This window comes from Channa argus, chromosome 12 (assembly GCF_033026475.1).
Source record: "Channa argus isolate prfri chromosome 12, Channa argus male v1.0, whole genome shotgun sequence".
Classification (NCBI taxonomy): domain Eukaryota; kingdom Metazoa; phylum Chordata; class Actinopteri; order Anabantiformes; family Channidae; genus Channa; species Channa argus.
In genome coordinates, this window is record NC_090208.1 from 23,208,172 (window position 1) to 23,234,330 (window position 26,159).

Sequence of the window (26,159 nt, forward strand, 5' to 3'; positions counted from 1 at the left end):
ATTTATTTCACTATTGATTTAAACTGTTTTATCTCTCCTCCTCTTCCACTATGTCCACTGTGTACTTCTCTCTTATTCTTCTCCTTACGTCCTTCTGAAACATGCATCTCCATGTTTATCCTCTCCCCTCTTCACTGGATCAATCTTTCTTTTAAAACTGCCTTCATGTTCCTTTCCGTCTCCTTCCTCTTTCTTTTCTAACCTCCTCTTCCCTCCTGATATCCAGAGATTGGATTTTTCCGGCATCGAGCCAGACGTGAAGCCGTTTGAGGAACGTTTTGGCCGTCGCATTGTAGTCAGCTGCCACGACCTGACCTTCAGTCTCCAGGGATGTGTTAGTGACAAGGGTGACAGCGTCCTCACTAATGTATGACAACACCTTCCTTCAACAACACAGATTCATTATATGCTCTGATAGACCTTTCACAGTGGAAAATAGGACCAAATCAAATAATTAAAAAGTAAAAAGTCAAAAAAGCTAAATGCACCCTGCACTTAAGCACCTTTTCACAAGAAAAACTTTCCTCTTCAGGGTACACACAATGTTCCCGCTCTGCAGTGCTGCCCTAGATAATATACCTCCATAATTCATGTTTGCCTGTCTGAAAGCAACGGAACTAACCATACCATGAGCAACTCATCTAATTTTATTTAGGATCAAATTTATTTAAGAAGAAAACATCAAGCAGTCCCATTCACCGATGTTACGCCATTGATGTTTAAGCTTGAAAAGCGTGAGCTTGAAGCTCTAAATCAACATGAGCTTAAAGGTGTGCAAGAATTCAGTCTGAGGAATGTGGACATGCTTGTGTGTGTTAGCTCCTGGTGGCATGAGGCAGCAGTTTAGAGCATTTGTTAGTACTGCTTTTGTCAGGGTGTATTGCTGTAGCCATAAAACATCCTTATGTTTGCTGGTGCATTAGAGGAGCTGGTATAGGGATTAAAATGACTCATGTGGTTTGGAAGCAACACAGACTTTCTTTCCCTCCACTTTTTCCTTCCCTCCATTACCTCAGCAGTTAGATAAATGGGTCAGATGGTTATTGGACTAAGTAAGGCTTGTCTATGTGATATGATAATAAATACTGGCAAATTATATATTCTGCAGCTGTATTAAAGTGTAAGTGTAAATCCCTTCTCTCTGCTGAACCCCAGGTGGAACCTTTCTTCATCAGCCTCGCTCTCTTTGACGTCTCCAAGAGCTGCAAGATCTCGGCCGACTTCCACGTTGACCTCAACCCGCCATGCGTCAGAGAGATGCTGACCGACACCTCAGCCCAGCTCTCTCCTTCATCCGACTCAGATGGAGGAGGAGGAGCAGTGAGGGAGAGAGGAGGGGGAGCTGGAGTTATGGTGAACGGAGACTCTGGTAGAGGGAACAGCCTGCCTGTACTCCAGAGGGTGTCAGACGCTCTGCTGCGCTTCCCCACACAGGTACAAACGTGATGGTATTTAGACATCTTATTAAGGAGATGACTTTATCTGAATCACTGTTATTCAGGACTGGGTGTGAAACCTGATTCACCTTTTTGTTATTCATACATCTGTAGTCCACATAAACTGGAGGTGTATGAATCATATTTTGAAATAAGTGTCTTATTAGAGAGTGTCTTAGAAAAACAATATATGTGACTTTGATTCATTATTTACAGTATATTCAGAATTTTAATAAAACTAAATCTAAATCTAAGTCTAAATAACACTATGCACATTTGCTGTGTCACATTTCTGGGCTTGTTTTGTTTAAGGTTATGTTTTTTAACAAAAGTTTAACAGAGTTAGACAGAGATTTGGCGTCCCCATCACACTGTTGGGTTTGAGGTTTTGCTTAAGTCCATTCCTGATTCTTAATTTGTGTGATTTCTTTTTGTGCTCATAGCAATTAGACCACATGAAGAAATAGCTTGAAATGACATTAATTGTCTTCTGTTTCCTCTTTTATTTGTTTGTTTCGGATGGCATTTAAAAATACAATGAACTGCCACGTTAGGTGTCAGTAACTCATTCATTAGTTCAGCCTCTGTTGTTATTTCTGCTTTGAAGTTTGCTTCATAAAATGTTAATTAAGTGGTAACACTTACATTACAAGAAATGCAGCTTTAGCTACTTTAGGCCTCAAAAATAAACAGTTACAGGAGAAGACACACAAAGGTGCTTATACAGGAAACAACCTCCCATATTGTAAGTTCTATGTTCTTCTATGCTCTCAGACATCTGAAACAGAGCAGGTAAAAGCATAAACAAAAAGAGTAATTGCTTTAAAAATGTCCTCACAGAGCTCAGTGACAGGCTAGTGAGTTGTTATTTATTTGTCCATCACTCCTCAGCATTCCCACAATAGTAAGTGAAACTGGTGTGACTGCATTCAAGGGAAAAAATGACAGTAGTTTCCCTCCACTTACGTCACTGGACATTGCTGACACTCTGATGTCTGTGTGATGGAGCTCTTTAATCAAGTACATGATAAAATAGTTTTTCATATTGATTCCTCTTTTTTTAATCAAAGTGCTGTGCCTTCCATTTCCACGCTGTTGTAGTATTTCCAAGTGGTAAGTGTTTCTCCAGACAATGCTCGGTCCAGGTCCAGTCTTTAAAATTTTTTAAAGGATCCACAAGATCTGTTTAGCTCATTCATTCAGCATTTGGAAGGGATTTTAGAATTTCTTTGTTACGCTAGTTTTCTAAAGAGTCCCCAGACGCTTTGTGATGTAAGCTTTATTTCCCGTCCATGCAGTTTTTCAAGTCTGAGGTTCATTTAGCGAAAAATACTGCTCCATGTGTGTCACTGTTTGCTCAGCCCTTATGCAAACTCCTGCAGGTGCTGTGTCAGCACACACACACACACACACACACACACACACACACACACACACACGGCATTAGCTGTTTGGCCCATTATTGTGATTAAGTCACTCAGCAAGACTGGTGCCTGCTGTAAATTAGCAGCACTTAGGTTATAGAACATAGTCCCACATTCACTTTCCATGTCCATGGCAAAAGCCATGATAGGGCTAGCAACAAGCAACAATTTGAAAAGAGAAAAAACTTGAAGGTCAGAAGATGAATAGTGGAGAGACAGAGTTTTTATAACTGAGTTCAGCAACTTGTAGCAGCTCAAACTGTAGCTGCAGATATAAAAAACTAAACAAATTGAAGCTTTATGTACTTAATTTCACAAGGTCTACACCAGCAGAACACACACACACACACAAACACATGCTAAAAACATACCTCTGTGATTAGTGTGCTATTATAGCTCAGCTGACCACAGTTTAATTTAGGTGTATTGGGTGTGGTCCAAGGACAGAACCTCTTCTTCTTAAATCTCTCCACTACATCAGCAGCTGTCTGGAGGCCACAGCGTCTGCTCCAGTGCATTACATCATTTACAAATTAAATCTATTTGTGTGGGCATATACGGGTTTTAGCACATTCCTCCCAGATAGGAATCAGCAGTATTTCGGTGGTTTCAGTTTGCATAAATGGACAAAGTTAGAGAGATACAGTATTTTTGGAAGTCACAAGATGAAATCAGGACTTTCCTATTGTGATTTGCTGCTTACAACTAACAAAGAGATTGAACCCAGAAGCCGTTGTGTATGTGTTAAAGTGGTGAAGATTTGTGAATAAGGACAGATTGGAGAAAATGGACAAGATTGTGACTTGGAGTGCGACCAGAGTGTGTGTCTTTTTGACTGGCACCATGCTTGTCTCTTCCAAGACATGTAATATTGATGTCCTGTTTGTGATGTCAATGTGTATTTTGAGCTAAAGCTGCATTAGCCAACAACACGATGAAACGTCTCCTTAAGTTACTCAGCGTCTCTTCTGCTGACGAGTTTCAGAATCACTTCCTGCAGCTGCTGTTGACTTTTTTATTTAATAAGATTTTTATATGTCCAAATGTAATGATTGTCCCCTTGAAATTCTTTGTATGAACTGACACTACAAGTGTAACGAGAGCACCATTTCACTAGACCACAAATAGATGTAAGCCCCATGTGGTTTTCCTGTGTAACTTCAGCTAACAGCCCCCACTTCCTCTGCATTTGCCTTGTAGAGGAACAGTAGATACATTTAAAGAGTGAAAAGACATTTCAATTCTGAATTCCTCATGATTGCCTATTTATTTGAGTAGCCTGCAGTTAAGATGAAGTGGTTTCTTTTCAGATCCATGTATCCGTCAATTGATAATCTCTCCACGTTTTATTCCCTGTGGAAAACTCTGGGGCTGCCAAATCAAATTGCAACCACAGATAATGTTGAATGCTATATCACCAGGTCCCTGCTCTAATTAGCCTTCTTATTCAGTCTGGTTCTTTGTCCTCTAGGGTATCTTTTCAGTAACCAACCCTCATGCTGATATCTTCCTGGTGGCACGTGTGGAGAAGGTGTTACAGAACAGCATTGCCCACTGTGCAGAGCCTTACATCAAGACATCTGACATCAACAAGGTCCAACACCTTTGCTTTTGACCTCACACCCTTTGATTAACCTTAGAAGTTTGGTTGCATTTTCTATTCCATTTTGATGTTGTCTGTCGTCTTCCACGTGTCCACAGACGGCTCAGAAGGTGCTTAAAGCAGCCAAGCAGACATGCCAACGGTTGGGCCAGTACAGGATGCCATTTGCCTGGGCTGCCAAGTAAGATAATGTCCCATGAGGAATAATCCATGAGTCAACATATGAGCCCGTAATAAATCTGTTACTTCTTATAAGTCTTATAAGTCTCTTACTTATATAAGTCTCACTTATTTTAGTTACTTAAGTAAAGGTATAATTATCATATTTAAAGTCCCTTTGGATAAGTAAAAAAAATGCATTTAATTACTTTAGTAAAAGTGTAACCTCAGTGGAAGTACCAATAGTAAAAGTACTCTTTATGCAGGATTTCTCATATCAAATCAATAAATATTTTACTAAACTGCATAGATATATAATTAGAATTTCTTTACATGCTGCCGAGTGGTTTGTGAATTTTACACCAGAGGTCAATAAAGTCATTTACTGTAAATAACTAGTTGCTCGAGTTATCAATTAAACGTAGTGAAGTAAAAGTATGATATTATAAGTATGAAATATTAGAAAATGGAAATTTCAGTATTTAAGTAAACACACCTAATTACTTTTGAAAACCAATAGCACTGCATTAGATTATATTTCCAAAAATGATCTTGTTCCAACTTGAAATAGTGAACATGTCCCTAAAATCATGTGTCACATCTTTCCAGGCAGGTGTTCAAAGATGCTCAGGGCAGCCTGGACATGGATGGGAAGTTTTCTCCTCTCTACCGCCAGGATAGCAGCAAAATTTCCACTGAAGACATCATTAAGCTGCTGGCTGACATAAGGAAGTGAGTCATCACCCCTCTCCTGCCATTCTGGCCCGTTCTTAGTTACTGTAGCACAAACTCTAATGTGCCTGCACATTTATGCTTTCCCAAGGCTCTAATCAACCAGGAGGGGTTTTGGCAGCCTGGGGCGGCTTTTTTGGAGCTGTTTTCAATGAGTGTGAAGCATTTAGTGCGCTGATTTTGTGTTGCAGGGGGCCGCTCATTTTCTAGCGGAATGGAGTTCACCTTCTTGTTATTTTTAATCATTTTTTATTTTTTGATAGACCTGAGAAGAGCAAGCTTCAGACCATTCCTGGGCAGCTGAATGTCATCATTGAGTGTGTCCCACCTGACTTCTCAAGTATGTGTATACACTCTATTTATGCTCCCCTCTGCTGTCTTGTATGCTTATTTTTTCTTGTGACAAAATATATTTAACTAAAATTACTTATACAATGTGCAATGTGCAAGTTTTTATGACCTTGCTGTGTTTAGATGGAAAAGCCTAACAAATTTAGCTGTACATTTGCTGAATATGTTATTTGGCTTTGACTGGTTTACTACCTCTTGGTAACTTCTTGTGCATCTAAAGTTTACAATGTTTAGCTGCTCCTGAAAGAAAACCAGAATAATCCTGAATATGTTGATCATCAAGTTTGAAGATCAAAAAACAGTCATATCTAGGGTTACAAATTACTCATGTTCCTGGAATAGAAACAGTGAAAAAAGTAAATAAAAGAGAGACTAAGGTGATGGTAGAGAAAACACTTGAGCTCATCAGTTTGAGTGTTTCAGAAAAAGGAATGGTGCTGTGCAGTTTGTGATATCATTTGCAGAAAGTACTCGGAATCCTTGCCAGAAAGTAGTTAAGATAATTGTAAATAAGATGTAACAGTACCAGCACCAAGCTTCTACATTTCATCTGCAAGGTCTCAGCTGTTTTCTAACCAATATCAATATGTGGGTTTGAACCAACAAGCAGGTTGGATGTATTTTTTTTTTTTGTGTGTGCGCACTTAGCTCAGATATAAACTGAATGACCCCAAGCTTACTTTGTAGAATTGTACAGGAAGCAGGAGCACAATGGTGGATGTTTGATTCCCTAAACTCTCATTCCTCACAGATACGGTGACGTCCTCCTACATTCCTGTTAAACCTTTTGAGGATGGCTGTGAGCGGGTATCTGTGGAGATCGAGGAGTTCCTCCCTGAGGAGGCTAAGTACAACTGCCCCTTCACCACTTACAAGAATCAACTCTACATCTATCCCCTGCAGCTTAAATACGACAACCAGAAGACCTTCACCAAGGTGTGTGACTCTTAATGAAGCAAGATAAAAAGATTGAGAGTGGTGTTGCTGGGAGTCCACTATGGAAATGTTTTAACAAAGACTGCCTTCTGTATCAGTGCTGCATAAAGAGAATGAGGCGTGAATTCAGGTGTGTGCATTGACTGATTGATTGCTTTCTCCACACCAGGCAAGAAACATTGCTGTCTGCATCCAGTTCAAAGACTCAGATGAAGAAGGTGCAACTCCTGTAAAGGTCAGTTGTACATTATATACTAAATGATTTCTGATATGTAAACTATTATATTCTCTATATATTGAATACGTGTCTAATCTTAGGATTAGTGCAGATTGGGTATAATATTCGAGTATTACTGATAAACAGATTTTTATTGTAACGATAAAATATTCAAAAATAAACTACTATTGTTCTGAGCTTTATAAGTAACGAATACAACATTTAAAAGACAAAAGCAATTATGTCAGTATATTATCCAGATTTTTATTCTTTGTCCAGCTGTCTGTTTTTTACTGTAGATGTTAGTTGATTAATGTGGATGGAGTTTTCAGAGTAACTAATAAACACCATATTAACAAATATTTTAGATTCTGCCAGTGAAAACTATTTACATTCTACTATTACAGCATGCGTTATTACGCAAAATGTTGACATTGTAACATTTTAATATTTTAGGCAGTACTGTTAAAATAGTATTTCATGTAGTAGTTTGTCTTTTTTCTTGAATATCAGATTGTTTTAGTTTATACTTGGCGTCACAAGAGAAGCGTTAACACTCAGCGCTCACCTTTGCTTTAACAATTAGGAACTTCTGATTATTCACCTTTCAAACACCAGCATCATTGGCATAAAAATATATAGCTGTACTTCTCTACTACTTTCATCCTAGTGGCAGTGTAAGAGGGGGGACTCATACAGGTAGACATTGCTCAAATAGTGCTCTCTCTCTTTGCTGTTTCTGGTGACTGGGAAACTGTGCCAGATGCTTAATACGGGTCATTAGTGCCCAAAACTTGTAGCTTGTTCTTATGTGTCTTTTTTCCTTTTCTTCATATGTAATCTAGATAGTCATGTTAAAAACTTAGTACAACCTCTTTTAATTCTGTGTGTTTTTGTGAAAAAACATTGTAAAAGTCAACTAATCATAGCAGGTCTTAGTAGTAGGCTAACACATCTTCAGCTAAACAAGAGCTTAATATCTTTTTCACTGTGTCATTATGTATTTAATAAAAGTGAGGGCAAACAAACTGTGGGCAACATGTGGGCAATACTAAGCTCCACCCAGTTTGTAGAATCACCTCTAGCAACAATAACTTGAAGTAATAATTTCCTGTATGACTTTATCAATCTCTCTCATCGATGTGGAGGAAGTTTTGGGCATTTGCTAATGCACAGCTCTCATATGGTCCCACCACAGCATTTCAATTGGGTTGAGGTCTGGACTGGACATTGATTCTTTTATTTTTTTTAGCCATTCTGATTTAGATTTACTGGTCTGCTTTGGATCATTGTCCTGTTGCATGACCCAATTCCAACCAGGCTTTAGCTGTGTGACAGATGGCCTCACATTTGCCTGTATAATACTGTGGTATAGCGAGGAGTTCATGGCCGATTTAATGTGTATGTCTCTTCAAACTGCACGATCTGACCTTGGGGTGAATGTGCTGCGACGTCCACTCATAGGAAGATTGGCAATTGTCTTGAATGCGTTCTACTTGAATAATCTTTCTCACTGTACGTGTGCAACGTTGAATTCAAAATTGTTTGGAAATGGTTTTATAACCTTTTCCAGAGTGATGGCCAGTGAAAATTGCTTTTCTAATACCACTGCTTATGTCTTTATCTCTTGGCATTGTGTTTACACACCTGAAGGCTCCAGACAAGAAATCTGCCAAAACTTCTGCTTTTACAGGTCTCTGCAGCACCTGGCTGCAACCTAACTTCTTAAATCCCATGGAGCAGTAAGTGGGTGTTTAGTGTTGCCTACATATATATATATATTTTCTTTTTGGCTTAATTTTTGCTAAATGAATAAAAGCATAGTGAAAGAAGTTATGTTATTGTTCCACAGCAGTTGCATTTGCCTTATACTATGATCAGATGATTTTCATTAACCTTTTAGACAAAGAAATAGTTATAGTGGGTTGGGTATACTAACTCTTGCATGACTGTATTTGTTACTTAATACAGCTAGAAAACAAACAGGTCTGGACTGCAGTTCTATGAAGTTTCGGGTGTTTCCTGCCCTCCAGTGCTCCGTACAAGTTACGTAACTGAAAATTAAAACTAAATGCAGATGTCTGTTCTATGTCAGAAGAAGAAGCAATATCTTTACAAAGAGAGACATACTTCACTCAATTATTTGTATGAAATAATTTATCAATGCAACTGCTGGATTTTGTTTTATGCCGCTTAAACTGTAAAGTTTGAACAAGAAGTTTGTAGATTGACAGGAAGAACTTCACTTAGAGAGATGTATGTGAGTGATTTGTTTTCACAACAGTATACATGTCCACATAGTAGAACATACACTTTAAACGAAAAGACAAAAGTGGAGATAATGTGGTTTAGCTCAAGCTCACAATGAGGAAAAGATGGAAAAAAGAGAGGACAGGTGATCAGAGCAATGAAACCATTGTGTACTTTATTTTGTTTTTACAGATTAGCAGAAACTGGTGTAAATTTCTCAAAAAAAAAAATGATAATAGTGTTATGAAAACTTCAAACTGTGTTTAAATCCACAACAGAGGCCTAAAATAAAGATTTACTTTCTTGTTTATTGCTTCTCACAAAGTGGAAGTAGGAAGGCAGTGGAGGGGCCAGAAGAGGAGTAAGAAAAAGCTCCCAGAAGCTGCTTATTATAGCTGGCAGGAGAAGATAATGAATGGTCACTCCTTTGCCCTCTTCTCTTCCTCTCTATTTCTCTGTGGCTGCACATGATAAATATTTTTGGGTGGAAACAGTCATCAAACCACAGAGAATTGTTTCTCTTTTCACTTTTACAGAAGGATCAAGAAAAGCAGGAATTCTTTTACTACAGCTCCCGAAAACGTTTACTCTTGATGCTCTTGATTAAGACAGTACAGAAGGATCTCAGATTGAATGCGCACACACACTCACACACACGGAGGATAAAATGAAACAATGCTTGAAGTACAATGAGGCAGAAAGTTGCTTACAAACAAAAAGCTCACAGGAGATTTAATCAGTCAGCGCGAGCTTAGGGAGATTCTGCGTTTTCATAAGAAACAAATCTGGCTGAGAAGAAATTCTTTTGAAGCTTTGGGTAACGTGGATATGAAAGTTAAAAGATTTCTGGGAGCAGTGGAAGGAAAATACACATTCCTGAGCTCTCCAGACCTTCGTGCACTTTCATCGGGTTTGATCTGTTTGTACACTTATATGTGCTAGTGTTTGGTTTGTAGTTCTGTGTGGTACAGTACATGTATGAACACAAAAGCCTCGCTGCAATATAAGATTCCAGCCATCTCCTCCGGATTCTTCAACCTTCATCCTCAGACAGGTAGTCAGGACTCAACAAGCAGCCCTCTGCTTGTTGTTGCACTGAGGGCTCCTGGATTCCATGAGTTGAGCACAAACCGGGCACCTCCTGCAGACCTACTGTGCCTTCTGTAATAACAGAGCTTGCCTGAGATCTGTGTCAACACCCCAGCTCCTCCACCGCATGTAGCCTTTTCCCAGACTGAGCTGAGAATGTGAACCCTGTCCTCTCTCTTAGAGCCTCTTCCATCCTCCGGGCTCATCTAGTCCTCCTAAAGAGCCTCAAGCTGTTTTTTGTGCTCCACGCTCCCATCAGTCTCAATTTCAATGAGTTGGCTCCAGATCTCTGTCCTCTGGCCCGCTCTGCTCATTATTGTTCATTAGAGATGACTACTGTTGTTAGTGTCCTAATTACAGTAACAAACCAGCCTTCAGAACAGTTCAGAATTCTTCCCTTCCCCGCTCACATTTCCTGACCTGGTTGAGCATGATCTACCTGCACAGATTTACTTTTCCCATCGAACTTCTTTTTGGAAAGGCTTCTTCTCAGATACAAAACAGAGCTTTCGTTGTAAAGTGTACATTTATAAAATATACTACGCTTACATCTGCTACAGGTTCTGGTTCACATTTGGGAAGTAAAATAAATGTGGAGTTACAGTATTTTAATCGTTCTGTTTTGTTGGATTTCTGTCATCAACATCTTGTAGAGAGAGGGTATTGCTGCTTAGTTAAACTCAGCAGCGCTGCACAAGCCCTCAAAATCCATATGCTTTTTTTATGATGAAGCCCCTCATATCTAGTCTGACCCCATACTTTTGATAATTTTAGGCTTTCGTTTCTGGTTTCTCCAGTCTTTGTTAAATCTGTTGGTGAACACTTCCTCGACGCCATGCCCCAACATCAAAGTGCCTAAGTTGGATCACTGATGTTTTTGCTTCCCTTTCAGTGCATCTACAGCAAGCCGGGAAACTCACTCTTCACCAGCAGCACCTATGCAGCTGTCCTGCACCACAACCAAAGCCCTGAGTTCTATGATGAGGTAAGTCTAGGTTAGGAGCACGGGTTATAGTTGGAGAGGTGGCACAGAGGGGTTCCCTATGGCCCAGATATCAAACCAGTTAGAATCTTAAGACTCCCCACGCATGCACACATGCACACATGCACACACAATGTTACACTAAATGGGATTTACCTGTACATGCTTTTGCTTCCAGTCACACCATGGGCAAATTCTGTTTATCTAGGGCAACAATAATTTTAGTAAAAATGTATAAAGTGTATTTGAGTACATTAAATGTTTTTTGGGCAGGATTGATTTATTATTGTCAAAGTAGATTCTTTATAGACATTTTAGAAATTGACAAAGGACACAGGGAGCCTCATTTGTATTAGGCTGTAGAAGTCTTCTAAATAAATGGATTATCTCACTTACCCAAGACACACATTTTAACTTACAGTAGTGACAGAAAGATAAATTCCACATCATATTATATGATGCATAGGTTCGCTGTTCTGTGGAGTATGTTCCATTTCCTTTTAGGAAATCGGCATGTGCCATGACAAAGGGAAAATATGTTTCCTTTCTGTTGCTGCCCCCTGGTGGATGTAGCCTTCCTTTAACATATATAAGTACTGTTTATCCTGACTAAATGAAATTATTTGTATTGCTATGGTCCTATTCTGATGTCAGTTTATACTGTATTTTGCATAAAATTGTGAATTATTCCACTTTGATTAGGTAAAGATTGAGATGCCAGTCCACCTGCATGAGAAACACCACATACTCTTCACTTTTTATCATATCAGCTGTGAATCCAGCAGCAAGGCTAGCAGCAAGAAGAGAGAAGGAGTAGAGTCACTGGGTAAGTCTGTTACAAAATCCTTTTTTTTTTTTAGATTATTTAAATGTGTCTCCTTTAATGCAATCATCAGTAAGATGATCAGTGGACTTTGTGTTTCAGTGGGATACTCGTGGATGCCTTTGCTAAAAGATGGTAGAATGCAGTCAGTAGAAGTTCAGTTACCTGTAGCTGCCACCCTGCCTGCTGGATACCTGTGTCAGGACACCAAGAAGGTACAACCATATGCTAAAGCTCAAGCAGTGACGTAGCCCTCTATCCCACTAGGAACATTATTAATATCTACAAATCCATCATTTAACATAAAGCTAAACTAAATAAAAACATAAAACTTTGTCAGAGTATCTCTTATATGTGTTCCTGATTATTTTTTCTTGACAAAGATAAGATAAACCTTTACAATGGGGATATTTCCATGTTAGAGTAGCAGCAAAAGTGTGCAAAAAGCATTACAGTGTGTTCTGTGTTGTTTTTGTTATGTCTCATTTGAACAGTCCCAACCAGACATTAAATGGGTGGAAAATGCCAAGATACTATTTAAAGTGAGGACCCACATAGCATCAACAATATACACCCAGGTACAACTTCTTCAGTTAATTACATATTCACATGCATATAAATGACTTTCACAGGCTGAGATGATGCTGATACTGAACTCTTGACTTTTGTCATAGGACCTTCATCTATATAAATTCTTCCAACACTGCCAGCTGATGAGGACAGCATCAGAGGGGAGTCCTGCAGAACTGATCAAATACCTGAAGGTGACTTTCTTTGCATAATTTCTGTATGGACTAAACAGAACTCGTATCTACACTAGAAGATGCAGTTTCTGGGCTTCACAGAAAGTTTTTTAACTCGGGTATTTAAAATAAATTATGACGTAATATTTTGAGAACTTTTGTTGTAGTTGTTGTAGTGTCAAACTTGAAATGAAAATTATTTGGTGAAGAGAATAGTACGTTGTTTAATTTTTTGTTACCAAGCCTTTCTTACATTAAGACAACTACTACTACTCTACTTTTCTTTCTTGTTCTAGTAAGCCTCCATACAAGTTTGCTTTAAAGGCCTGAATACAGGGCAATACAGTAACGTAAACGGCTAAAAAAAAAAAAAAAGTTCAATATAGGTCATAGGTTATATTTATATCTTATTCTGGTAATGTATTACAGATGATAATAAAAAAACCCTAATCTAAAACAACACAAATCTCTTATGGTGGAGCTGGTGCTTTAGTGGTCCATTGTCTCAACTACTAAAAGCTTGGCCTTTCAGAAAACCTTGAAGAAACCAGGCAGACAAAATCTATTTATTTTGTTCATTAATATCTAAGTTAAACCTTGCTCTCTTGCTGCCCTCCTTATCTATATCCAGTGTTGTAGTTTTTCACCTTTATATTTCACATGTTTTTCCCACAGTGCCTGCATGCCATGGATACACATGTCATCATCAACTTCCTACCAACAGTGCTGATGCAGCTGTTTGAGGTGCTCACAGCAGCCACCAAAGAAGCCCATGAGATTGCTGTCAACTCTCTGCGGTCAGTTGTTCAATTTGGAAATTTTATGAAAGTTTGTACTTAAACAAGTTTAAACTGCTTATATTATATATTTTCCCTGCTCTGTATTTTTAGTGTGATTATACATATAGTGTCCAGATGCCACGAGGAAGGGCTGGACCACTACCTGCGCTCTTTTGTCAAGGTAACCAAATATGGTAGTAATATAATAACAGATAATTCACACATTTATTGTGCTTATTGAAATGACAAGTGAAAGAGAAGTTAAAATCAACCTTTAGTTAGTCATCTGTTACAATTCAAAGTTCATATTTTCCATATGAATCTGTTAATTTCTCTTCCTAGTATGTGTTTGTGACAAACAATCCTGCATCAGGAAACTCAGCAACCACCCATGAGGTGTTGGCCTCGTCTGTCACAGCCATCCTCAAGCAAACTGCTGATTTCAATACCAGCAACAAACTCCTCAAGGTACGCATTACTTCTCATCACTCAGTCAGTTGTAGTACCGATGCTGGACGCCAGGTAGCGTACTTCCTCATGAAATGGCTCTTAATGTCCTTACTACAGTTTCCACTGGGACCACTTCCCAAAGAAAACAGTCTTAAGCATGTAGCTGCGTGTACTGCAGGTCTCATCTCTGTAAATGTTTTGTGACACATATGTGTCACCACCATAACCTTGGCTGTTTGTTTCCTAAGAAGGCTGTGTAATGCAACTCTCTAAAATTGTCTAACAGTGATCTTTCATCCATTTCTCTAGTACTCCTGGTTCTTCTTTGAAACTATGGCCAAATCCATGGCCCAGTATCTGCAAGAGTGCAGCCGTATGAAGGTTGGTATCTGGTGGTTTCCTTGTCCTTCAAATTAAAATGTAGCCATTTGTTATGTGTTTTTTCAGATTTGTGTAATGACAGAAGTCTTTTCTAAGTACTGTCAAAGACTATGTCTATATCTGGCATGGATCTCAAATCAAAACAATCGTGCTACAGAGCTTGTCAACACCTTTAGACAAGCCTCAAAAACACATTCAAAGGAAAAATGGAACTATCATGATGAGTCATTAAGCCATTTTTATATTTCACATTCTCATATCCTTAGTTTGCCTATGATCTGAGACTGCTCCAACAACATCTGTATCGTCTAAATTGCCCTGCTGTTCTCTTTAGATGCCACGGGCCCAGCGCTTCCCTGACAGTTTCCACCAAGCCCTCCAATCCCTGGTCTTGTCCATTATGCCCCACATCACCATCCGCCACATGGAAATCCTAGAAGAAGCTCGCTGCATCAACCTGAGCCTGGCCAATTTTCTTAAGGTCTGAATACCAGATTCCGAACATGCAACCAATTTCATTTCACTTTTCTAAAGCCTGTTTTGTAGACATAGCATGTGCTGCTTTATCTATTTGCCTTTTATTTTTATCTTCGCACCATCACACAATAGCTTTGTTTTGTAAATGTTTATCTCCAACCTAAAATATGTTTTGTCTGGAATAATACTTATGACACACATAGCATGTGTGCTAACCCATCTTTTTCTCTCCTCAGAGGTGCCTGACCTTCATGAACAGAGGCTTTGCTTTTGGCTTGATCAACCACTACATGTGTCACTTCAGTCTCAAAGATCCAAAGGTACATGTACCAACCCAACAGGCCAATACACCAACGAGCCATGTACCTTCTGTAAAATGGTACTATAGGGCTAGTTTGTTAAGAAACAAACTGTACGGGAGCAAACGGAATATGTGGTGTTATGTGGAGCTGTAAGGCTACTGAAAAGAGGAACATAGTACATAAAATGTTACACATTGCTGCTGTTGCTGATAAGATAATTACTTGATTTGTGGAACAGTTTCGATTACATAAAGGGCAAAGTCGTGTAGTATAATGAACATCAGAGAAATAGACATGTACTTTTCCTCCTGGCCTATCTCTGCCTAAACCAGCAGCACATTTGACTTACAAATTACGCAAACAGACAGCCGTCCATCTTTCTTTGTTTGGTCAGCTCTGTCAACAGCCTTGAGGATTACATTAGAACAATGAGGAGAATTATGTTCATGGATTGAGGCAGAGGAGAGAAATTCACATAGGCAAGTCTGGGGCACACACTCATGTGTATGTGTTTGCCACAGGTGCTGACAGAAATGAAATTTGAATTTCTAATGGCAGTGTGTAACCACGAGCACTTCATCCCTCTGAACCTGCCCATGGCTTTTGGGCGGACCAAGCTGCAGAGGGTACAAGGTGAGTCGGACATCTTATCCTACCTGCTATTCAAGGCATTATGCTTCCTACCACAGATGTAACCACTGACTACCCCTCACATGATTCCCCAACCCCTCTCTGACCTTGTTGTGACCTGCATCCATCACACCAATTCCCTTTTATTAACGTGCCTGATTGTTTGGCCCATGCATTCAAAGGTCTATTATGAAGCAGGTTTCACCCCACCTACCGGCTATTATTCTGATTTGTACCAACTTTATTTAGTTTAGTTTATCCAACATTCAAACGTTCAGACTACATGTTTTGCACAACCACAAGTAAAAAGCAAATGCTGCATGCATTGTTTACATTTCCACCCCAAGTTTCTTTATTTTTGACCTCCCCTGTTTTTTTTTGTGTTTTGCTTATGGTCAGATTTTATTCCTTATGCAACGGAGCTTTTTGGCCCTGTAGGTAGGTGACGCTCATCGCACCATGCCGTACACCAACGTTTGCTGCCATAGGCAACAATCTTGCACATGACCGCTCTTTTTTCTGACCTGTACTAACTCACCATACTGTCAGCCCCCTTTTCTCACAGGGCACCCATTCCCTCCCTCCCACTCACTCAGCTAGACGCTAAGGCAAGACTTACGCCATCATGCACTTGCCAGGGCCCAAAGCCTGTGTTGTAGGACTTAACTGATTCTCTTTTCTTAATGCTTAATTGACTTGATACATGGAACCACTAGATAGAAACATCTCTCATGAAATTGCAGTTGTTTTCTTTCTCTCTCAGTCTGCCTGTTTGTCTGTGTTGATTATTGCTGATGGTTATTCAGTTTCTAAGCTGCATTACCTCTTTTTAACATTAACACTGCATTTTTGTGAAGCTGTGTTATTATTTCTGTTGAAACCAACAACTTCTCATTTCCAGCAGCACACATCTTATTCCTCTTCATGCATATTACTTTTTTCTTACTTTTTTAACAGACAAAATGAAACACTGGAAATTATACATTGTAAGCAATATACAGACACTACTTTGTGTGTGTGTGTGTGTGTGTGTGTGTGTGTGTGTGTGTGTGTGTGTGTGTGTGTGTGTGTGTGTGTGTGTGTGTGTGTGTGTGTAAACAAGAATGTCTGATGACATTCAATACAGGGCAACAACACAGGACTGGTTATCAGATTTTAGTATTAGGAAATCTAACCGAATTAGTTCCTCAATCTTATTCTGAGAGATTGCTTCAAGTAACCATATGGTATCAGCATCACTTCAGCTCATACCGTAGTGCTGACCCTTATTTTGTGGTCCCACCACAGAGCAAAGTCTGGAGTTCAGTTTGACAGAGGATTACTGTCGTAACCACTTCCTGGTGGGCCTTCTACTGAGAGAATTGGCCGAGGCCTTGCAGCAAGGGAGGTATGAGGTCAGACAGCAGGCTGTGAGCTTTCTCAAAAATCTTCTTACTAAACATGCCTTGGATGACCGCTACACAGCATTCAAGGTGAGGGACTAGTGAAAATCTATGTAAAATGTAAAATGTTCAGATTTCAAGAATGTGTCTATACTCTATTCTCAAGCATAAGTAAATGCTGCATATTGGTTTTAGCTCCTTCTTTTAGTGTTACAAAAGCTAATTCTCCACCAATCTTGGTCAGATTTTGACCAGAAATTTAGTTTACGACTGAGTGGTCACAAAATCCAAATGGCCTGCTTATTTCATTGCAGTAAAACAATGCGACTTCTTCCAATGTTATGCCAATACTGTAAGCAATATGTAAATGCCATGCCATAACTTTGTCTGTATTTCATTATTTATGTAAATATCCTCATGTGTTGGTTGACGCTACTGATGTAAGACAAATGCACAAATTGTCCCCACTCCCCACACTGCACCCTATTTAAATTAAAACCAAATGGTTTGCACGCAAAATGTTGATGTTTAATGAGGCGTGGGTCTGACAGGTCACAGTAAACTGTAGATTAACAGTGACTTCACCCTAACAAGATACTACTGTCTGTTATGCAAACAAGCAAGCGTTTGAGTGCTGGCACCACTGATAGCAGCTGGCGTCAGATGGCTTTACAGTAGAGGGACAACTGTGTATTTAACCTGAACATACAATCATCTTCTGTCAGCACATGAGTAGTCATGCTGTCTGTGTTGTTATTTAATTTTAAAATTCTTGGCTAATCTACCGGTTGTATTTGACGTTTTAGAACCAGCAAGCCAGGATCTGTTTGCTATATCTACCTCTTGTCGAGCTGCTCTACCAGAACTTGAAGCAGCTGTCTGCCCAACCACACACTTCCAGCCCCAGTCTCGGCCTCAATGTAAGTTGGGCTTTCATTTAGGTCCTTCTGAGCAAATCTGAGCATCTTTGTAGTTCTAGTAGGCTAAAACCGGAATTAAGTGTTCAATATGTAATAGTTTACATCTTAACAACACAGTTTTCCGCTCTTCCATCTTTGTGGTTGTGCAGGGCTCCAGGGATGACCTGGTATCGAACAGTTCCACAGACAACAGGAGAATCAGCACTTTAATCGAAAAAGACCATGGTGACTTCAGAAACACAGATACTGCACAATTATGGGTGGCATCTGCCCTCTTCCTGTTTATAAATCATTGCATTATCATCACCACAGTCGCCCCCGGCACCAAGGCCACAATGCATTTTTTATTTTTTTAATGTAACACACAACTTGATCCATTAACAGCACTCTGTCTGAAAGCTGTGGCCGTGTGCCAGTTATGTGCCACTAAGAGTATGCTCTATGTTGTTATAGTTGTTGTTGTTGTTTCTTCTTGAGATTTGGCAGCATGTCTATAATAGCACTTATCCAGATGGCTTGTCTGTAATAATGATAAGATAAAATGGGCTGATGTTGTTAATATGAAAGCAGTGCACAAAGAAGGGCACCACTAAAAAAGACCAAGGCTAATCAAATTAGAAAAAACATTCAGTGCAACAGACAATCACTTTAAAGTTAACATGGATAGTGTAATTTGTTAAAATTCAGAGGGGCTTTGCTCACTTTAGCTTGCAAAATAACTAGTTGTTCAGTAGGTTAGATGAGGATTACACTGTTTAACTAAAGTAGATTGTGAGACAAAAAAAACATACATCATGAAACATCAAAAAAGGATTTAGAGTTTCAAAAGGTTATTTTCTTGTGATATATTTGGGTTCGCAGGAGTCAAATTTATAATAAACAATGGTCAAAGTCAAAGCAATACAGATGACCCAATACACTCTTCCCATAGTGTATTTCATTAACTTTCTCTCTCTAGAGGCATAGCTAAGGTCAAAGTCCTCTGAATTCCCAAAGCTTCCTCAGAGCCTCAGAAGACTTAACTCAGAGAGTTCCCCTTTAATGGATACTTTCAATATTCTGCTTAAGAGAGCATTAGTATCTTCCCTATATGTGCAAATGTTGCTGCCACTAAGCCTATAAAAATGGACTCAGTGAGTATATTTTATTGTGTTTCTTACAGTTAATATTAACAATAGTGCACTGTGTTGGCTCCAGGTCTGCAGGCTCAGAATGGGCATGTTGTGAGGAGAGAGGACTCCAGAAGCTCTCTGTTTATGGATCCAGGAACACCAGACAGCATTGAGGTGAGGACATTTCACACCAGCTGGAAAAAAAAAAAAAGATGTATCCTCAGCACAGGCTGGCAGATATTTGCTTTGATGTAGATGGAAAATTAGATTTTGAATTGTTCTGTGAATCACGTATGTGATTTGTACAATTCTTCTAATAAGCAGTGACCTAAGGCAAGTGCCAAGTACACACACTGTTTTGGATCTAAATTTAAGGTCCCCAATGTACATATTCTTTTAACAAAAACTTAATTCTTTTCCTTATAATTCTTCAGAACTGTTATTTTGTTGCCGGTTTTACTGTGCCCAAGTCTAAATTGGATGCTCTTTTTGAACACAGGGCCATCATAACAATATCCTGCTGTGCAACTATGGCCCATTAGATATAATACAGAATAGATTTCAGTTGCCAGGCATTGATCTTCATGAAGCCCATGCCAAAGACCACCATTGTTTTTATGCTTATGGGAGTGTCACCAGATGTTTTTTACTGAGCTAGATGTGTTGATACAGTAGGTTTTACTGCCAAACACACGCAGTCCAGGGCTGAGTATGAACGTACTGTCCTGTAATGCACACAGATGTTGAATATACAGTAGATGGAGTGGAGCTGATTTTATACCATTTGGAACTTTTTTAATATGGCAAAATAAAATGCTCAAGGGAGCTTTTTAAGTTACGAGTAGTACAGAAGTAATTGAATTAATGTGTAGACTTTTGGTTAGATGTAAATCTAAAGAAGTTTCTCTTGTTAATAGGTAAATGATTAGTAACATCAGCAGCTACCAACCAGCTAAATTCAATGTTTCTCTATATTCTTGTTAATGTCAGCAAATGCCATCTCCAGTCCATTGATCATGCTGCTACATATTAAGTAACATACAGTACTTTGCGTGCAGTGCAGAATTATCAAAAATCTATCAAAAACACACCCGTGAGACACACTGTTCACCTGGATGACTGGATGTTCCTTTAATACATTTAGTTGATCCCAACTTTATCTTGTTCCAAAATATGAAAATGAACGATTTGCAAAGAATTTGTGGAAGTTAATTAGGCTAAATAAATGTGAAGTTGCTGTCTCTTCTTTATTCAGTGCAACAGAAGTAATTTGTGAGGAGACCCTGAGCCTGGTTCTGCTGGAGGTTTCTCCCATTAAAGGGAGTTTTTCCTCTCCACTGTTGCCTAGGGCTTGCTCAAGGGGGATTTGTTGGGTTGCTTCTACATACTTGTGTACTCTGGACTTTATTCTGTAAAGTGCCTTGAGATGACTTTGTTGTAAATTGGCGCTATATAAATAAAGTTGAATTGAATTGACTTGAAAAACCCTTATGATATTACCAAATACTGACTTTTGTGTGTCTTGCCTGTAATCTTATTTCAACAGCAGTAATTTTAGCACCTCACTCTTGTTTGTGTTGCCTATTGTTTCAGCTGCAGCGACGTTGTTCCACAATGAGCAGCATGGGGGGCAACGCCATGCCCCCCATCGGCAAACTGGGACACTATGAGATCAAAGGCCTTCTGCTCTCTTTCCTGCACATTGTTAAGACCTTGTCAGAGGGTCAGTAATGATATTTACAGTTACTGCAGTTTCTACACCTTGATAAATGTGGGTTAAAGAAACACCACACATCATAGAATTTGTCTTCTGCTTTGGTCCACAGACAATCTGATGGCCTACTGGAACAAAATCAGCCCTCAAGACATCATGAACTTTCTGAGTTTGCTAGAGTGAGTAAAATAAACAGTTTTTCACCACATAATGGCCTGTTTTAATGCAGTGAAGTGAAACTGTAGTTATGTTCTATGTTCTAATGTTGCTGGTCTTTGTGTTACAGTTACAAATTTTACAGATTTTCTTGTTTTCCCTGTCCCTGCAGGATCTGTCTGGTTCAGTTTCGTTACACTGGAAAGAGAAGCATAGGCCGGTAAGTCTGGAAATTCAATGGCACTATTGTCTGACCCGACATACCCACCTTATATGCCAACCTGCTTTAATAATATTTTAATACCCGCTAAATTAGCTAGTTACTAGTTGATTTTACACAAAGCATTTTTTCCAAGTTGTCTTGGTAGATTTCATAGACATGTTGGCGGTTAGTTAATCACTGCACATTATTTCTGAAAGAACAATTAATTATATTACCATGTGCTTTTTCAGTGTTAATTGTTAATATAATAGGTTAGCTCTGTAGTTCTGTTGAAAAGTTTCAGCAGTTGTTACAGTGTGTGAATCCTTGCTTCTCTCTCTCTTTTTAACAAATAAATGCTCTCTCTCTCTCTCTCTCTCTCTCTCTCTCTCTCTCTCTCTCTCTCTCTCTCTCTCTCTCTCTCTCTTTTTCTGTGGATGTATTATTTATATAGGAGTTCAGAGCTTTGTGCATCAAAGCTCTTTTCCTCAGACAGGAAGTCTCAGACAATGCCGGCCATGCGCTGCAATCGGGCAAGTTTCATGCAAACTAAGATACACCAGTTCAGCACCATGGAAGCCTCCCTCACGCTCAACATAGGTAACTACACACAACAGTTCATATGCAAAACCTAAGGCAATGCTTTATCTTTTATTATTGATTTTCCTAGGAATTTCTTAGAAAAGATCTGATGTGTAACTGTAACACCCATGAATAGAACCAGTGGAAAAGCTTGTAGTTGTGCTGTATTTTACATTGGAGCATAGTGTTGGTACATACAGTATTATGAATGCTGTATGATTAGTGTCCTATTACACTGTTCTTTCCAGGAAACTGTATCTAGGAAGTTATGTAGGAATAGGAACAGTAAAGTTCAGCCTTGACATAAACAAATAAACTTTATAAAAGAATATTAGTTTATGTAATGAAGACCTTTCATATGATTTCCAAAAAAATAATAATTCAAATAATTGAATATCAATTTCAAGGCAGAGCAGCAGTTCTCAAACCACTTTTTATATTTTTAAACAAGTCTATTTGTTCTGGCCAAATACATAAAAAAAAAGGCTTATGACATGCATGAGGTTTGAACTTGACAGCTGATTTTTCTTAGAGCCTAAAGCTACAACGTGTCACTTTTTCTTTTCTGTTTTTTATTACTAGTAATGTGCTTCAAATTTTTCCATTTTGCGAAGAGGTGCAGACAAAACCTCCTTTGATCTAGAGACATTGATCAGCTTTTTAATGTTTTTGAGCCATGCCCACCTTCTAGCTAGTCAGATCATTTAAATGTCTGCTAATAATTTAAATTTATTGTAATTTCAGAACAAACACTAGTACCTGGAGCACTGGGTAGAGCAGGGAGCTGGGAGTAGCATAGAAAATTAGTTATGAATCTCACGATAGCAGTAGCTCACGTTGTATTTTACTGCTTTCAGCAAGGACACAAAGAAAAAAAACACCTGGTTTGTAGCTAAATGGAAATGTAGTAATGTAGCTTCTCAGGCTTTGCTTCAGTGGATGTGTCCTAAATACGTTTTATGTTACTGGATATTTCTACAGAATGTTGATGCAGCATTGCACAAAATCCCCACTGACACCTGATGAGAACTACTGGTGTTTGGCAGAAAGTGAAGAACAGGTTCAGCTGGATGCAGTATAGAAAAACTTTGCATACACTATGTATGCGATGCATTCAAGCATTAGTTCGTTTAGAAGGGGATTTACATTGCATAAGCGTTACAAAGTATAAGCACGAAGACCATGACAAGCTGAGATTATAGAACAGCGCTTGCAGATTTGGGAACCTTTGCCTGTTGCTTAACTTATAGATCGCAGTGGTAGATTTTCTTGCCCTTACTGAACTTGAAATTTGAATGAAACAACAAGTCATGTATGCCCCTACAGTATGTGTAATGATAAAAAAGTTCAACAAGTTAATTTGTTTAAGATGTTAATAACATTTTATCTCCACTATAGTTATTTTACCAATATTTGTGTAATCAAATCCATTTAACAATGACTTGTAGTATGAAAATTACAAGTACTTGATATCCACAAGTTATATTAATGAATAATGAATAGTGTGTGTGTGTGTGTGTGTGTGTGTGTGTGTGTGTGTGTGTGTGTGTTTTAGGAACGGGGCCATCAGAAGCAGAAATACATCATCAGGCTCTGCTGGAGGGCAACATGTCCATGGAGGTCTGCCTAAGTGTCCTGGATGTCCTGTCTCTTTTCATTCAGTGTTTCAAGGTCAATACACAGACACAGTCATGCACACGTAAATGCAAATAGACAAATATCAGGATCTCTAAATCTCCAAATAAGTATAAGCTTGAACAATGTGGTATAGTATGCATTTAACATTAAGCATAGGTTTTGATATAATTATGTGTGTGTGTGTGTGTGTGCGTGTGTTTTTCAGAATCAGCTGCTGGACAGCGAAGGTCACAACACCCTGATGAAGAAGGTGTTTGATGTTTACTTGACCTTCCTCAAAGTCGGCCAATCGGAAGCTGCCTTCAGACATGTTTTTGCCAGCATTCGAGCTTTCATTAACAAGGTAGGTTGGAACTCATGTCCACACACAGTATGAAGTACTGCTGCAAGAGTGAAATGGACACAACCAAGATAGCGACTGACGGGAATTACTCATTGTGTCTTGGACGATGAATTCTGATACCTATAGGTTGTTGGGAAACCGCCCACAACGTTTTCCACAACTTGAAAACAAACACAAGTGAAAAGTGCTGATGCTTGCTGTTGTCATCCACTCTGCCATTCTCTCTGCTATTAATAACATCCGAACAGTGTGCACATATGCACAGAGCTGCCGAAGTAACACGAGTGTCAACGAAACAGCGGATGTGTAGAATAAATATTTGCTTCCCATGTTTATTCTTCTCATTGCCACCTGGTTGATATATCTGTGTGTCCTTATTACTTCTTATCATATGTATTTTTAGCTTTCTTATTTACATATGTGTAGGGAGTAGAAGCAAGCTCTAACATGACTGTGTCAAACTAGCCAGGGAACGTACGTGGTTCCCAAGGAAGAGGACCACCCGCTTCCTAGTGGTGTCCTCTGATAGCATCAGCAGTATCAGTATTGGCTGCTTGTGTGATGAATCAGAGGAGACTGTTGTGGCATGTTTATTCTCCTACAGTAAGAGTGTAAAACATTGCCTTCTGCATAGTCACACTCAGTATACAAGTATCTGGAGTGCACCACTGCCAAATGCACAAGAATCCTGCTCAGTGAGGTTTGTAGGCAGAGTATTAAGAATGAGGAAGTGGTGCTCTATATTCACTTAATTACTTTGTTTACACTGTACACATATATTTCTTTCATGCTTTTTGTGATTCAAGACTAGATTGTAAAAACTAACAAAATATATAAAACAGAAAAATACTGCGAGTAAAAAAAAAAAAAAAAAAATGAGTGGAATTAGAGATTGTTGTTGATTGCATTTGTCCAACATGTGACATTACTGTTTGTTTTTGCTTGTCTTTAGTGTTTTCTAACAGCTCACTGCTTCTTTCCTTCTCGCCCTACTTGCATACTGACAATATTTTCTAATCCCATCCATGCCCACAATCAGCTTTTAATAAACTAATGTGTTGTCTGGTCAGTTCCCATCGGTGCTGTTCAAGGGCCGGGTGACGCTATGCGAGGCTCTCTGCTGCGAGGTTCTCAAGTGCTGTGTCTCCAAGCTAGGATCTCTGAGGTCCGAGGCATCTGCCCTGCTCTACCTGCTGATGAGAAACAACTACGAGTACACCAAGAGGAAGACCTTCCTACGTACACACTTACAGGTGAAGTAGTGTGACAAAAATACCTTTAAAGGTCTGGGGTCTGTTTGTACAAACGAGAATCAGCCATACTGCCAGTATTCAACACACATGGTGGTCTGCAACTTGTCAGCACTTTTTCACCTTAAATGTTCACCCTTGACCTTTTGTCTTTGGTTCACACATGCTCCTCCGAGCACTTCAGTGGCTTTCATAACAAAGACGAAGAATTTGAAGAGCATGTTTACAGACAGATTTAAAGACAAATTCCTGCTGAGTTTCTGGCTCCTCTGCTAACACAGCAGCCGAACACCATCCAGCTTTCCATTTGCACTCACTAGATGGGCCATTAAACGTACATGTTTGAACCTTATGTTTTTCTGCTTCTCCTCATCTACTTTTCGCTTACTTTGTCGTTTTGCTGCCCCTTTTGTCCACCTCTGCACTTCCTCATCATGTTGCTCCTGTTTCTGTTCCAGATCATCATTGCAGTAAGCCAGCTGATCTCCGACGTGGCGCTCACTGGCAGTTCGCGTTTCCAGGAGTCTCTGTCCATTATAAACAACTTTGCCAATAGTGACAAGGCCATGAAGGTATAGTAGACGATAGAAGAGCTCTAGAGGTGCATTGTATTGTAACTGAATAAACATCAGAATAAGGAAAATAAGAGCTTTAATTTGATAATGTTCTGACCGTAAATCCTTTCCATATAAGCCTATGCTTTGCTAGCCAAGTCACAAGATGACTTCTTTGTTTCTGTGTTTATTCTATCTTAAGACCAGCCACTGGATCCTATTTCTAAAACAGTTGTCTGCCCCCAGTGTGAGATTAAACGTGTAGCACTGGAATATGATGGATGTGGTTTGTTTAGAGTGTAAATATGTCTGTGAGGTGACCTGGACCTGAAGTCAGTGCAAGAAGTCCCTAAAAATAAATAAATAAATAAATAAATAAATAAAACTGCTCTAAACTTTAGTTTTGAGACATTTTAGTGTTAGACCATATATACCACATATAAAACCCGTTTATTCAAAGGTCATTATGGGGTATATGTAAAATGTAATCATTTGAAACACATTTTTTTATTTATTATTTGTATCTATTATTTGTACAAAAT

The 26,159-nt window shown here is 39.1% G+C and overlaps 1 protein-coding gene and 1 long non-coding RNA gene across 4 annotated transcripts in view; one reads left to right on the top strand and one right to left on the bottom strand.

Moving 5' to 3' along the window:
- The window catches only part of dock11 (dedicator of cytokinesis 11), a 53,951-nt gene that overhangs the window by 12,897 nt on the left and 14,895 nt on the right, over positions 1 to 26,159 (top strand). For 2 of the 3 annotated variants that reach the window (XM_067523866.1, XM_067523864.1), the window contains exons 11-43: positions 227 to 367; positions 1,156 to 1,434; positions 4,332 to 4,454; positions 4,562 to 4,644; positions 5,232 to 5,354; positions 5,618 to 5,694; positions 6,457 to 6,641; positions 6,811 to 6,876; positions 11,090 to 11,182; positions 11,882 to 12,005; positions 12,105 to 12,217; positions 12,497 to 12,580; positions 12,677 to 12,766; positions 13,421 to 13,542; positions 13,636 to 13,705; positions 13,867 to 13,992; positions 14,284 to 14,355; positions 14,690 to 14,836; positions 15,069 to 15,152; positions 15,656 to 15,767; positions 16,164 to 16,202; positions 17,052 to 17,236; positions 17,953 to 18,066; positions 18,216 to 18,291; positions 19,264 to 19,352; positions 20,772 to 20,901; positions 21,005 to 21,071; positions 21,221 to 21,268; positions 21,705 to 21,850; positions 23,388 to 23,503; positions 23,676 to 23,813; positions 24,884 to 25,066; positions 25,522 to 25,635. In XM_067523866.1, the coding sequence (XP_067379967.1) occupies positions 227 to 367; positions 1,156 to 1,434; positions 4,332 to 4,454; positions 4,562 to 4,644; positions 5,232 to 5,354; positions 5,618 to 5,694; positions 6,457 to 6,641; positions 6,811 to 6,876; positions 11,090 to 11,182; positions 11,882 to 12,005; positions 12,105 to 12,217; positions 12,497 to 12,580; positions 12,677 to 12,766; positions 13,421 to 13,542; positions 13,636 to 13,705; positions 13,867 to 13,992; positions 14,284 to 14,355; positions 14,690 to 14,836; positions 15,069 to 15,152; positions 15,656 to 15,767; positions 16,164 to 16,202; positions 17,052 to 17,236; positions 17,953 to 18,066; positions 18,216 to 18,291; positions 19,264 to 19,352; positions 20,772 to 20,901; positions 21,005 to 21,071; positions 21,221 to 21,268; positions 21,705 to 21,850; positions 23,388 to 23,503; positions 23,676 to 23,813; positions 24,884 to 25,066; positions 25,522 to 25,635 (3,759 nt within the window). The remainder of the gene's footprint in view (positions 1 to 226; positions 368 to 1,155; positions 1,435 to 4,331; positions 4,455 to 4,561; positions 4,645 to 5,231; positions 5,355 to 5,617; positions 5,695 to 6,456; positions 6,642 to 6,810; positions 6,877 to 11,089; positions 11,183 to 11,881; positions 12,006 to 12,104; positions 12,218 to 12,496; positions 12,581 to 12,676; positions 12,767 to 13,420; positions 13,543 to 13,635; positions 13,706 to 13,866; positions 13,993 to 14,283; positions 14,356 to 14,689; positions 14,837 to 15,068; positions 15,153 to 15,655; positions 15,768 to 16,163; positions 16,203 to 17,051; positions 17,237 to 17,952; positions 18,067 to 18,215; positions 18,292 to 19,263; positions 19,353 to 20,771; positions 20,902 to 21,004; positions 21,072 to 21,220; positions 21,269 to 21,704; positions 21,851 to 23,387; positions 23,504 to 23,675; positions 23,814 to 24,883; positions 25,067 to 25,521; positions 25,636 to 26,159) is intronic. The other variant, XM_067523865.1, reaches the window with a different exon arrangement.
- LOC137137516 (uncharacterized) overlaps positions 18,927 to 26,159 on the bottom strand; it is a 36,127-nt gene continuing 28,894 nt past the window's right edge. Inside the window, exon 3 of the long non-coding RNA XR_010915734.1 lies at positions 18,927 to 19,372. This is a non-coding gene — a long non-coding RNA (uncharacterized lncRNA). The remainder of the gene's footprint in view (positions 19,373 to 26,159) is intronic.